Here is a 14,503-nt window from a genome sequence, read left to right on the forward strand (position 1 = left end):
GAATATCCGTGAATAATATTGATTGAGAAACAGTATTAAGAAGTCAAGGATATTATTTTGGAGTATCTTTAAGGAAAATTTGCAAATTGCAGCCATTTAAAGTTCGTATTTTGCAAATTGCAACCCAAAAGTTTGTATAAATTGTAAATTGCAGCCCAATTCAACTTTTTCGCCGGTTTACACATTGAAAAATCTTCGTCTAAAGTTTTAGAGGCCATTTTAGGCCTTAGGGATCCGAATTGAGCTCGGAATTAGCAAAAAAAAAAACGTAAGTGTCTCATTTTTACAGTTTCCCACAAATCGATATATTTTTGTTACGCAAAACGATGCACTTACGTTATTTTTTTGCTAATTTCGAGCTCAAATCGGTCCCTTAAGAACTAAAATGACCCCTTAAACCTTAACCGAAGATTTTTCAACATATAAATCGATGTAAAAGTTGAATTTGGCTGCAATTTACAATTTATACGAACATTTGGGCTGCAATTTGCAAAAAAAAAAAATTAAATGGCTGCAATTTGCAAAATACGAACTTTAAATGGCTGCAATTTACAAATTTTCCGACCTTTAATAATAAGATTTTTGACAATTATATAATCTAACCAAAAAAAAAAAAACACGTGTTAGCTTTGGAGCTACTGTACCCTATTTTAGTATAGTACAGATATATATCAAATCAAAGAAATTTTCTTTGATATTTCAAGTTACATTAAATATCAAGTTGGGTTAATATCAGTATAAAAACAAATCAGATTCAATTGGGTATTTGTTGGTTCAGTGTTAGGTCGGGTTTAATTTAGTTTGAGTCAAATCGGTTTGGTATATAGTTCAAGTTGGGTCAAATCGGTTTCAAGTTAAGTTCAAGTCGTGTCAAATCAATTTCGGATTGAGTTCAATTAGCGTCGGATCAAGTTCAGATTGAGTCAACTTCGAATTCTGGTTGAATTCAGTTTGGTAACAAATCCAAATTGATTTCTGAAATTTTCGAGTCAAATCAAGTTTGTTATACAGTTATACTTCATAACGAAAGTCTTCTTTTCTTTTAAATTTTTGGGTCGGGTGGGTTTTGACACCTCTACAGTCATACTATAGTAAACAACAATATTTCGATTGTGTCTTCTTAACTTGACGTTGTTAATGAACCAGTTGTTATCTTTTCCCTTTAGATATTACAAAGTTGGCGAATAATTTATATTAGTATTATCAACTAAACAATTTTTCCTTAAAACAAAAAGAAAAACAAAGCAATTTACGAACAAAAACTTACCCGTTCACAAATTTGATGAGGCATTGACTATGATATTTATAGCTAATTATACTAATTAATTGCTAACTATTGGTTGATTTTCCTTATCATAATCATGTTTAATGATGTACATAGGTTGACTTAGCATCTATGTTCTGAATTAGTAAAAACGTTCTTGTTTTTAATTTCACACTTGCATTGTTTTCTTATTGCATATGAAGTGTAGTAGAATATTATATGTTCTTAAATCTAAAGTTAGAGTGCTTATATTTATTCTGCAATGTACATTTTAATGCTGTATAGTTTCATTATTCTGTGATTTGTTTCATCAACTAAACTTGGAGCAATGAGTCCTGTTATAGTATTTTGTCTGCTATTTCTAAGCACTCGAATTTCGATCACAAAGTCGGACACAAATAGTAATGATGGTTAGTTTTAAGCATGTATATGTTTCCCTTTCTTCATTGGTTATACTCAGAATTATTAGACAAACTTGTTAATAATGATTTACTGAGAAATTCATGTATGTTTGAAACCGTAATATCTGTTGCATGCAGTTGCTGCTATAGTGTCGTTGAAGGCACTCTGGCAGAATGTGCCGCCTTCTTGGAGTGGTTTTCCTGACCCATGTGGCCATCGCTGGCAAGGAATTATATGCAATGGTTCCCGTGTTATTGCTATGTGAGAAATTTCGTTCTATTATTGCATACAAAAGTTTTCTGCAATATCTTTTTCCAATCACCTGATCTAATTTTGCAAGTTTTTTTGGTTCAGAACATTAGCAAGCATGAAGCTGGAAGGCAGACTTTCAGGTGATATCCAGGAATTAACCGAACTACAAATACTGTATGATTCTTACATGAACTATGAATGATGTTTTTGAGCTAAATAGCAACCACTTACAGTTGATGTCTATTTGTTTGTCTTTATACTGTCCTTCAGTTTTTGGTCTTATCACTGATGTATTTTCGCTTTCTGTTGCATACCCTAACTTTTTTTCAAAGAATTGTGCACTAAACTACTACATTTATCAATTGATTCTATTCCTTATTCTTGAGTGACTTGTTTGATTGAATAAACTCATCATACTGACTTACTGAGGGTTATCTAATCGTTTGTTTCTTTGATGTAGAGACTTGTCCTATAACAAAGGGTTGTCAGGACCTCTCCCTTCAGCAATTGGAAAATTAACAAAGCTCACAAACCTGTAAGAAATATTAATTCATGACAAAAATAGCTCTAGGTTATTTAGAAGATATATATCCTTTTGTGAAACATTCACTTTACTCTTGTACTTTAGGATCTTGGTTGGCTGCAATTTCAATGGACAGCTTCCAGATACTATAGGCTCTCTGTCTCAGTTGAGATTCTTGTAAGAATTTTTTATTTCTCAAAGATTTCTTTAATATACATAGAGTATTTTGCTCATATGCTCTTGATAACTGAGTATAGTATTTGATGGACTTCTGAACTTTGACCCTGAGCTCTCATTATAATTAATAATTATTATGACGCTACCTCCTCTTTTGTCACTTTATTCGTTAGTGTTATTGTTTTTCTTCATCTAGGCGTTGTGGGTTCTTGCAGATATATGAATTCTAATAGCTTCAGTGGGAGAATACCAAATTCAATTGGTAATCTTTCTAAACTCTATTGGCTGGATTTAGGTGAAAACAAGCTTACTGGAACTTTACCCGTCTCCAATGGGACTACACCTGGTTTGGACATGCTGGTCAATACAAAACATTTGTATGTTTGATAGCTTTGGTTTTCTCTCCATTAATACTTCTTGTCAGAGGTTCCCTTTGCCTTGTTCACCCTTGAAATTGTAAAGTAAATTTTCTTTAATTGTCCTTGTTTTGGGAACTATTTGATGATCAGCCACTTTGGAAGAAATCAACTTTCAGGTTCCGTTCCACCTCAATTGCTTCACGAAAATATGACTATTCTTCATTTGTAAGTACTACTCGAGAGTCTAAGATATGTGTCTAATGACTTTCTTCATCTACTCTCATTGATTAGCTAAAATTAGTTCTTGATAGAATGAATGGTTTATTTATCTGTAAGTTAGACTAAGCCATGTTGAAGTAGGGTATCCTACCATTCATGTCAAGTGATTAACAAATTTTTTTGGCTGGCAGACTTTTGGATAATAATCAGCTTACTGGAAACATACCATCAACACTAGGTCTAGTTAAAACATTGGAGGTGGTGTAAGCATCTTATCCTCCTCTTTATTTCCAAAGAATTTCATGTAGAAAAACAGGTGATCGGATAAATAATACTGTCTTTGCTTACTTACCATAAAGTAAGAGGTTTATTTATGGACTTCGTTTTTCAACAGACGGCTTGATTGGAATTCTATCAGTGGGTCTGTCCCTTTAAACATTAGCAATCTTACTAGTGTTACTGATTTGTAAGTAAAACAAAAGCATGGACTTCCTTTCTGTGCAATAAATTAGTTTTCTCACAAAATTGAAATATTTATTGGGGGTTTTATTTACTTTCAGGCTACTTTCTAACAACCAATTGACAGGCCCTATACCAAACCTTACTGGCATGAACTCTCTAAATTACTTGTAAGTATGAAATTGTGCTGCTTTATACTTCAATGTTACATTACATTCTCAAAAGTAATGTTCTGTGAATATTTTGTGTGCAGGGATATAAGCAATAATAGTTTTGAAGCCTCAGACTTCTCTTCATGGATCAATGCATTGTCTTCATTAACAGATTTGTATTAATTTTATCTTAATCATAACTGCTTCGCGTTTTTCTATGAATTGGATGGTATTTACCCTTTTGTGTTTACTGAAAATCATGATTCTATTTTACGTTAAATCTGACACAAATAATTCAGTTAAAAAGAAAATTAAAAACCTTCTACAACAGAATATCAGCCCAGCTGATTCTCTCCTATGTCATCACTATAATTTATTTCTGTTATATGTGTGCCTCGAATGCTCCATGTTGATATATGCTTTAGTATTATGGTGTTTGGAGCTTTAAGCAAAGAAGCATGGAAAGGGCTGACTTAAAATGATCATATCTCAAGATCTAGAATTGATATTGAGATGATTCAAGTTGGAGGTGATAGCTCTTCTCAAGAGCTTTCCAACGACTGGTCATAAGCTTGATTTGGTTAAGAATCGAGGGAGTTATGACTGTTTAAAGAAGTGCTGTCCGCGCAGGGGGAATTCGACCGAACCATTTAATAGGTTCGATCGAACCTTTTGGCAGAACTGATGCTCTTTTGATTTCTAGAGTAGGTTCGATCGAACCTATGGAGGTGTGACTGAACCACACTAAGTTCGACTGAACTCTGGGTTGGTTCGGTCGAACCTTCGAGCCTCTGTTCCAGCGCTGCGATTTCTTCTTATTTTGCTCGGGATGTAATCTTAACCGTTGATTCATCTTGCACTATATATACTCTTGTTTTTCATTGTAGAGAGTATGAGAGAGAAACACAAGTGAGACTTAGACCTTAAATTAGCTCACCAAGAACACCATCTTTCTCCATTGTAATTCTTCCTCCATTGAAGAGTAATACAAGCTCCAATCTCCCCAAAAGTGGATGTAGCTCATTTTGAGTGAACCACTATAAATCTTGTGTGTTTTATTTTGTTCATTTTTAATTGCTTTCTCATTTAGCTTTGCATTGTTCCTCAATCAAATTCAAAGTCCCAAAAAGGTCCTATTTCATAACAATTTCATTTATATCTTATTTTTGAGTTCTTCATGGTTCCTTTTCTCAGAATAATGGAAGGAACTCAAATTCAAGGCACGGTTCCTGATAATTTATTCAGTCTTCCTCACTTGCAGCAAGTGTAAGTATCATTGTCAGACTTTCAGTCTTTGATTGTTCTTTTACAATGGAGCATTATTTACTTGCTATTGGTATTCGATTATTGTTTCATCTCGTATTCAATGTTATGATGCATAAGAGAATCAAAATTGCATGAGAGAAAATTTGTCTACCTGGAGCCAGATTTTAGTTTTGGACATCACAGGGCAGGTTACTTACAAAAGTTTCATGTAAATCAAGGATATTGAAGAAGAACGGGCTCGATGGCAGGTTGGACATTGGTGCAGGTCACAGCACTGAACTTCGGATCATTGACATGCAAAACAATAATATTTCTGCTTACACTCATAGACCTGGAGATAAAAGTTTCCAACTAATGTAAGCTTTGGAATTCGATTTTAGTTCATTTGACTAGTATCATTTCCTTGTTGGGGCTTAAACATTTACCATTGCCAAGAGAGAACTGGAGTGGGGGATTATTTTTTGTAGAAAAAAGGGTTTGGACAAGAACCATACGAAGATGTGCATGCAACAATGCAAATAATCAATGTGCAAAAATTTTCAGCTGAAAGCAAGTAATAATATTTTAATTAATTTATTATTAATGAACAATATATTAGTCCCTTAATGTTCAATAGAGATCTTTTGCCTCATAGATTTCTTAACTTTTGCAGTCTTGTCGAAAACCCAGTGTGTGATGAAACAACTGACTTGCAGAGTTACTGTGGAATTACTCAGGAGTCGAAACCTTCATATACTACACCTCGGAACTGTGCCCCTGTTGCTTGTAATGCAAATGAATTTTCCAGTCCTAACTGCAAATGTGCTAATCCATACACTGGAAATTTTGTATTCAGAGCCCCGCACTTTTCAAACTTGCAAAACTTTAGTTACTATTCTGCTTTGGAGCAAAAACTAATGGACATTTTTCACATTTATAAACTTCCTGTTGATTCTGTTTCCCTCAGTAATATAAGTAGAGATAAATCTAATTACCTTGGAATCAAATTGCAAATATTTCCCCTAGATCAAAGTCGGTTCAATAGGACAGCCATTTCTGTTTTAGGCTTTTTACTTAGCAATCAGACATTCAAGCCACCACCAATTTATGGAACGTGTTATTTCACAGCTAATGAGTATACAATCTTTGCAGGTAAAATACATATTCCTTTTCTATATTTCACTCCGTAGTTTCTTCATAATATTCACCACTTTTTCCGATGTTAGATGAAACTGCATCCAAACAAAAGAAGGCGCTCAGTATGGCTACTATCATTGGAATTGCTGCTGGAGGATCCTCTAGTCTGCTAATATTACTGTGTGCTGCAATTACCATTTGTTACTGTCAGAAGAGACCAGGAAAATCTGAAGAGTCAACTTATCCCTTAGGTGATTTCTCATCTCGTCCATTCAACTTACTAAGTTTTCATTTATTCGCTAGCCTTTGTATCTATATCATTGTTCGTTTTGTATTCTAGAGCCTAAGAAGAGCAGTTGCTAAGAATTCAACACATGCTTCTATTATAGTTTCTATAAATCTATACTTGTATTAGATAGTAGCATGCTAAGCTTGTGTCTGATTAAATGAGCTTGTTGCTTAAAGTAGAGAATTTTGCTCATTTTGAAATTCCTGATCCTCAATCAAAAAATGCTTTGTGATCCGTGATATTTTCATGCATTGGTTAAAGGTATAGAACCTGTAAACATCCTAAATATGCTAAGTAATACGTACAAAATATGTATAAAGAGATTATATACGTAGTACAGTACATTCATCCTTTACAGATTGTATCTTCTGGCGTTATCAAAAAAGATTATATCTTCTGGCTCTATGATGCTCCGCCTTGCTGTGTTGTTTCTTGAGCTTAATTCCTCCATTAAAGGGCTCCCTTATACTCAAGTTTACATAGTACATTAGAGTTTTTTTAATTAATTAAAAATATCCCATAAAAATTAATTGATTTTCGGCCTTGTGGCAGAATATGATTAATTATCCACTTTTCCTAACATAGATCAAGACACCACTTTAGCTTCCCAAATGGAAGACTTCGACACAATTTAGGACTGTCTTCTTTTGGAATCATTTACAAGAGAAAAGTGAATATCATTTGTTCAAACTATTATAATATTCTGACATTGATTTATAACTTGTAGGTATTACACCAGTCTCACCTTGGAGGTCACCTGGAATCAACACTAGCCCTTTACAACTTTCAGGATCGAGGTTGTTTACACTTGATGAGGTAAAAAGGATCACTGATAATTTTGCTGCAGCAAATGACATTGGTTCAGGAGCCTTCGGGAAGGTAAATTACAGCTGTAGAAATAAATATACAACCAATTTTGAATGTTACACTCCCTCCATCCCACGAAGAATATATCTATCTAATGCACCACCATTTATACCTGATAGCTAATCCTTTACAATTTTCTCAAGATGCGGTGATACAACCTTGATTTAATACCGTGCTATGGCCGAGTTATTTCAATCCATCCTATTATCTTATTTTTATAGAAAAATATGTACAGATCACTGGTTTTCTGGTGGACTTATCTTTGAAAAAACTCAGTATAATGTGAATATGAAGGCACTATATTAGAATAGTAATTATATTGATTTTATGCTATACAATGTTCACATAGGTCTATAAAGGGATGCTTGTAGATGGACAACTAGTTGCTGTAAAAAGAGCAAATCATGAATCAAGGCATGGTGGTAATCAATTCAGAGCTGAAATAGAGCTTCTAACGCGAGTTCATCATACAAACCTTGTCAGGCTGTTGGGTTTCTGTATAGAAAAAGGAGAGCTAATACTAGTCTATGAGTATGTTCCAAATGGCAACCTGAAAGAGAGTTTATCAGGTACTTAAATCTAGTGCACCATTTTTCTCTATTCTCTACAATTTCTGCAAATCACTTGCCATTTTTGTTGAATTGTTCTTGCTTACTACAAATCTACAATGTTACTTTCGTGTAGGACGGAATTATAAACATGACAGTATGCAAATATTAGGGGGCGTTTGGTTGGTGTATTTTTTGAATTGGAAACGGATTCGATTAAACCAATACCGTTACCATGTGTTTGGTTTGAAGGCATGGTAACAATTACCATTACATACCTAAGGGTAATGATTACCCCTTATTTGTTACCTCTTAAAAACTTGGGGTAACAAATACCCTTACCCTCATCTTAACAAATACCCTTTCTATGGTTAAACCAAACAAATGAAAAGGTAATATCTAAATGATTCCTTTCCCCCCTCTTATTTGTTTCCATTCCACTCCGTTTCCACTTTTCAAACCAAACGCCCCATAGTCTCTATTTGCATCTTCTGAAACACAAATTCATCATACCCTCAGGCGTTTTAATTTTCCAACATCTAATTTCAATCTCAATTAACACCTCTTAACAAAGGCCTAGCTAAATAAATTTCTTCAAAAATTTATATTTGTTGAGGGTTGTAAAACAGAAATTGGAACATATGCCTGCCTGCAAACACATCTGACGATTTTGCTTTCCTTTGGCTCTTGATAGTTTTGTGTGTACACTGTATAATGCAGGAAAGTCAGGGGTACGACTAGACTGGAAGAGGAGAATAAAGGTAGCTCTTGGTACAGCAAGAGGTTTATCTTACTTGCATCAACTAGCCAACCCGCCAATTGTACACAGAGACATCAAGTCGAACAACATCCTTCTTGATGAAAACTTGAATGCAAAAGTTTCTGATTTTGGTCTGTCCAAGCCTCTGATTGATGTTGGAAAGAGTCATATCACCACTGAAGTGAAAGGGACAATGGTACGTTTACACCTTATGAATTTGTCGTCGCTAGTTGAGTTTATTATAGGGGCTTGTTGACATGATAAGCCAGCCAATCTACCTATTAAATAAAAATATTAAGCCACTAAGAAATACATTGTCCAGCAAGTTTGAAGGTTTATTTAATGTGCAGGGATACTTGGATCCCGAATATTACTATACCCAAAAGCTGAACGAGAAGAGTGATGTATACAGTTTTGGAGTACTAATGCTCGAGGTGATAACAGGAAAATCACCACTAGTTAGAGGAAAATACGTCGTAAGTGAAGTAAAGAATGTCATTGACAGAACACAGGATCTATACGGTCTTCATGAAGTTCTCGACTCAGGTATTATATTCAGCACTTCACTGAAAGGCATTGAGAAGTATGTTGATTTGGCATTGAGGTGCGTGGAAGTATCGGGTGCTAATCGCCCTGACATGGGAGAGGTGGTGAAACAGCTTGAGGACATATTAGAGATGGCTGGTTTGAATCCATACGTTGATTCAGGAGGGAGTTCAGGAACATTTGATCAATGGAATATTCGACATTTTTATAGGGATGAATCATTGTACAGTCATAATGGAGCACTCCCACGTTGAGTTCAAGTTCTTTGTATTGGGACCCTTTCATTAGAGTTCATATTGTTGTTTGTGATAAACTTGGTGCCTTTTTTTTTTTTTTTTTTTTTTTTTTTTTTTTTTTTTTTTTTTATTATTATTATTATTATTATTATTATTATTATTATTATTTTTGTAATTGGTTGAATGTTAATATGTTTAAAACAGTAATATTTATTTATATTAATAATCAGTGAACATCATATTGTTATGAGATAATATTATAATTGTACATTTTTGCGTTTCCAAAAAAAAAATGTACATTTTGGTATTAGTAATAAATTAAAAGGAAATTTTTTCAGAAAAACCATTTATAACAACTATTTTGTGGGAAAAAACCTTACAAAAATTTTTTGGCAAGGAGAAACCAGATTGTAAAATATTTTTGTTCAAGACAACCTGATATCTCTAATCACTCAATTAACCACTAATTTCCCCTTAATTCTTCTAATTACCCATAATCTCACTAATTATTTAATAATTAAGTTGATTTATAAATTAAAAAAAAAAAAACCACCCTCACCCTCACCAACACCAGCCACCCTCTCCTTCTCTTCCTCCCATGGCAGTATCCCCATCTCTAGTCGTCGCCTAGAACCCCCACCCTCGCCGACCAACCTCCACCGTCGAACCGACCCCCTCCCTTTCCCCTTTACCCTCGTCCTAACCACCCTCCTAAACACTAACCCAAAAATGAATCTAACCCAGAATCACACCAAATTAAACTTTCACAATGAGTAATTGAAACAACTCAAAAGCAATTGCGACATTTAAAGAAGGATTTCGAAGTTGTAATTAGATGGGAGGAGATAGATTGGGGCGTTTAAGGAGGATTTATTGAAGATTCAGGAGGGGATTTGATTGCGTATGAAGCGTTTTGGTTGGGGTTTTGGGGTGATTTTCTGGAGGAGGGTGGTCAGCAAGGGTAAAGGGGAAAGGGAGGGGGTCGGTTCGGCGGGGGAGAGGGTTTCCAGGTGGCGGCTGGGTTGGGGGAGGGGGTTGCTTCCATGGGAGGGGAAGAAAGATAGGGTGGCTGACTAATGGTGGTGAGGGTGGTTTTTGTTTTTGTTATTTTAATTAAAAAATATACTTAGTTATTAAATAGTTAGTGATAGTTATGAGTAATTAGAAGAATTAAGGAAAATTAGTGATTAATTAAGTGATTAGAGATTTTAGGATGTCTTCAACAAAAATATTTTACAATCTGGTTTCTCCTTGCCAAAAAAATTTTATAAGGTTTTTTCCAACAAAATAGTTGTTATAAATGATTTTTTCTGACAAAATTTCCTAAATTAAAACTTTGGTATGTATTATCTTATCTTCCCTTGCCACTATCAAGTATTTACTTCGATAGCTTAACTGATTTGTGAATTGTGACTAGAGTGTTATTCAATACAACCTTTTTTCTTTAAAGTAAAAGTGAAATCTCATATTTAATTAAGCTAATAGAAAATTAAAACACTAATATATACAAGGGTAATTATATAAGTTCAATTCTTAGAAATGTAAAGCATGCTTATATATGTGTGTGTGAAGGGTTCTAACAAAATTAAAATAAATTTCATTATAACTTTTTGCCTTTTCCTCTTCCTACTCTTACTCTTCATGAACCCCATCATCATCTTCGTGAACTCGGAAGGTGTGCACGACTCCTCTTCACTCTCTTCGTCAGAATGTTGACCAATGACCATTACTAGAACCATTGTATTCCTCATACTCTTCAGCATTCACATCCTCATGGGTCTTTGGTCGCTTTATTAACTTCATTTTTGAGTTTTTCCTGCCCATCGATCACTTCAGCCACCCCTTTACCAGGATTAGAATAAAGTCGATGAATCCTTTGAACACTTGGATGGATCCTATTATAAATATCGCAAAATAAATTTCAGAATTCACTAGCCACATCCAACTAGAATATAAATACAAACACAATTCATAACATTAGCTCACCACCAAATGTTTCCAGCTCCTTGATCGCACAACTGTCTTCGTTTTCATGGTTTTCTATTTATAACCTTTTGTGGGGAATACAAACCTGACAATCTAGGGAGAACATCACAATAGTAATTGTTTGGGTCCAATTAAGCTAATTGGGCCTAGTCATTAAATGATCCAATATTCCAAGGTCAAGGCCCAAGCCTCCAATCAAGCCAAGTCAGCAACAAGTCACTTGGTCCAAATGGTTATGGTCGGCCCATGATTATTTGGGGCCCAATTATTCTCCTCTCTTTGTATGCTAAGGTATAAAAGCCTTCAATTACATCATTTGTCATATACACATAAAAGCCTCAAGCATTAAATCTCCTGCATAGCTTTCTCTCTCTAATCACTGTTTGACTTCGGCATCGGAGGGGTCTTCCTCGGATCCACCCCCGAGGCCAGTTTACGTGTGTTTGCTGTGCAGGAAACCTTTGGCCCAGCATCATTTGGACCGGACCAGTCTTCATCCACTTCATTGGACCTTCGGCAAGGTCCCATTGTTTTCACCCGAAACAATTTGGCGCCGTCTGTGGGGAAGACTTTCAAAAAATCTTTAAGCCAATCAAAATCATCTTGTAAAAATCTTAGTAGCAATGGCTAAGAACTGCAAGAACAAGAGATCAAGTCAGGGAGCGGGTGAAAGGCCTAAGACTCCTACACCATCACCTTCGCCGGACCGAAACTCTTCTAAGGGTGCCAGTTCGGGGGGAGGATCATACCGGGAGGATTCCCTATCCCCTGTAATTCACAACTCTCATCATAGACCGAGTCCTCCTCAGTCTAACAGAAGTCAGTCCGATCATAGGACTCAATCAGTGCCCCAAAGTCAACCTTTGACCATCCGCTCTCACTCTCACACTCAGCCGAGGACCCCTTTAACGGGGCCTAGCTCGGAAGAAGTGGCAAGAGCGCTCGCGGTGCTCATGGAGGCGATGAGGGCACAAAATATGCCCCCACCTCGCGACCGAACTCCTCCGCATACCAGGCATCAGCGGAGGAAGGTTGACCGAGAGGGGGGAAAGCCTCCTTCTTTCAGGGAGCTGGAAGAATGGGAAGAGGACACTTGGAGGACTGAAAGAGAGAGGAAAAAGAACCCTCACTTTTTTAAAGAATCCTCTACCTCTCGGTCAGAAACTCACAAGAGCAGCAGCTCAGCCTCTCAGCCGGAAAATGACCGTCGAGGGCAACCTGAGACTGTTCGCCGAAGTGTTCTCGACCGACTCGGCGGCAGGGAACCGAGTGTGCATAGTCGCCTCTCATTTTCTGCAGCCGAGGCCCGAACTTCCCAGCCAGGGACGAAAACCACTCCTACCTCTCTAAGAGGGCGGAGCGCGGTCCCTTCGGCCAGGAACAAAGGCAAGGTCGTGATGCTTCCCACCAGTTCTCCATTCGAGCAATGGATTCTGGAAGAGCATGTGCCGACGGTTAAAATCCCGTCGCACATTACATACGATGGAACTTTGGACCCGAAGGACCATATTGCCTCTTATGAGGGGCACATGCACCTTTGCCCCAGGTCCGAAGCGACCTGGTGCAAATACTTTCCCACCACTCTCAAGGGGGTCGCGCAAGCGTGGATCTCCAAGGGAGTAAAGGAAGGCTCCATAACGGGGTGGGACGACTTGTCCACCAAGTTCAAGAGCAAATTCTCCACGGCAAACCGCCGAGAGAAGACCACTGCAGAGCTCATGGGCCTACAGCAAGGGGAGACCGAGAGTCTCCGAGACTACCTGACTCGTTTCAGCAACGAGTCATCTAGCGTTTCTCAGCTGGACCAAGGGCTAGCCGTTTTTGCAATGCAGAACGACCTTCAGCCTGGAAAGTTCCTAGACTTCATGGTCATGCATACCTCGCAGACCCTGGAGGAGGCTCTGAACGCCTCGGATAAATTCATCCGAGCCGAAGAGTGGAACAAAACAAAATCCAAACCCCAATCCGGGGGTGAGAAGCAAAAACAAATGTCTGAAGGCCAAGGCCAGAAGACGAAAGGAAAGGCGAAAGCCTCAGAACAATCCTCGACCAACGAGCCGAAAAAGGAAAAATCTGCTCCTTTCACAGGCAGATATGAATCCTATACTCCGCTAGCCCTTCCGCGCGCTAAGATCTACAACGTAACGAAGGAGGAGCAGAGTTATAGGAAGCCGAGACCACTCCCCGAGTGGTATCAGCGAAAAAATAAAAACCAGTGGTGTGAGTTCCACGAATCACCAGGACACAACACTGAAGAGTGTATCCAGCTGAAGGACCAAATCGAAGATATGGTTCGGAAAGGATACTTGAAAAAATACATCGCGGATCACCGCGAGAAAAAAGAGGCTGAGAAATCCGAAGAGGACTCTCGGCAAGAACTTGACTTCCCCCGAAAGAACAGCAAAAATGCGGAGGGAAAATTCCCTCCAATTAATGTTATCTCGGGAGGAATATGTTCTGGGAGGGAATACAAGCGTCATCTTAGGGCTTTAACCCATCAGGTGAACAACGCCAGCCTTCAGCCTCCTCAGTCGCCGATGCCGAACATGACATTCTCAGCCGCCGACTGCCGAGGGGTGACGTTCCCTCACGAGGATCCGTTGGTGATTATCGCCACGGTGGCCAACCACGACGTCAGCAAGGTTCTTGTTGATGGCGGCAGCGGAGCAAACATCCTGTTTCGAAAGGCCTACAATCAAATTAAGCTGAAGCCCAAGCACCTCACGCCGGTACCCTACCCGGTATCCGGATTCAACGGGGCCTCAACTTATCCAGACGGGAAGGTAACACTTCCTGTCACCATCGGCTGCAATGAGGCAGCCAGGAACGTCATGACCGAATTCTTGGTCATCGATGCTCCTTCCGTGTACAACGTGATCATGGGGAGACCCATTATTCACGAGATCCAAGGGGTAGTCTCGACATACCATCAGCTGATGATCTATGTCTCGGATGCCGGCTACCCCGAAAGGATCGAGGGCAGCCAAAAGGAGGCCCGAAGGTGCAACTACCTCAAGCCGTCCACCAGTCGTACAAAAGAGGACGACGAGGATGAGGAGGAGAAAGATAATCAGCCGAACAC

At 37.9% G+C, this 14,503-nt stretch overlaps 1 protein-coding gene across 1 annotated transcript; it reads left to right on the plus strand.

The window, feature by feature from the left end:
• Positions 1 to 2,033: 2,033 nt before the first annotated feature.
• Positions 2,034 to 9,824, plus strand: LOC145643138 (leucine-rich repeat receptor protein kinase HPCA1-like). Its single transcript, XM_081694298.1, has 17 exons — positions 2,034 to 2,092; positions 2,379 to 2,453; positions 2,547 to 2,618; positions 2,834 to 2,995; positions 3,128 to 3,202; positions 3,388 to 3,459; positions 3,591 to 3,662; positions 3,757 to 3,825; positions 3,909 to 3,983; positions 5,002 to 5,073; positions 5,292 to 5,429; positions 5,726 to 6,204; positions 6,279 to 6,440; positions 7,218 to 7,357; positions 7,695 to 7,914; positions 8,614 to 8,849; positions 9,004 to 9,824. Exons 1-17 carry the CDS (start codon positions 2,034 to 2,036, stop codon positions 9,451 to 9,453), a joined length of 2,628 nt encoding a protein of 875 aa, XP_081550424.1. The 3' UTR covers positions 9,454 to 9,824.
• The last annotated feature ends 4,679 nt before the right edge of the window (positions 9,825 to 14,503 follow it).

This window comes from Chenopodium album, chromosome 1 (assembly GCF_948465745.1).
Source record: "Chenopodium album chromosome 1, dcCheAlbu1.1, whole genome shotgun sequence".
Taxonomy (NCBI): Eukaryota; Viridiplantae; Streptophyta; class Magnoliopsida; order Caryophyllales; family Amaranthaceae; genus Chenopodium; species Chenopodium album.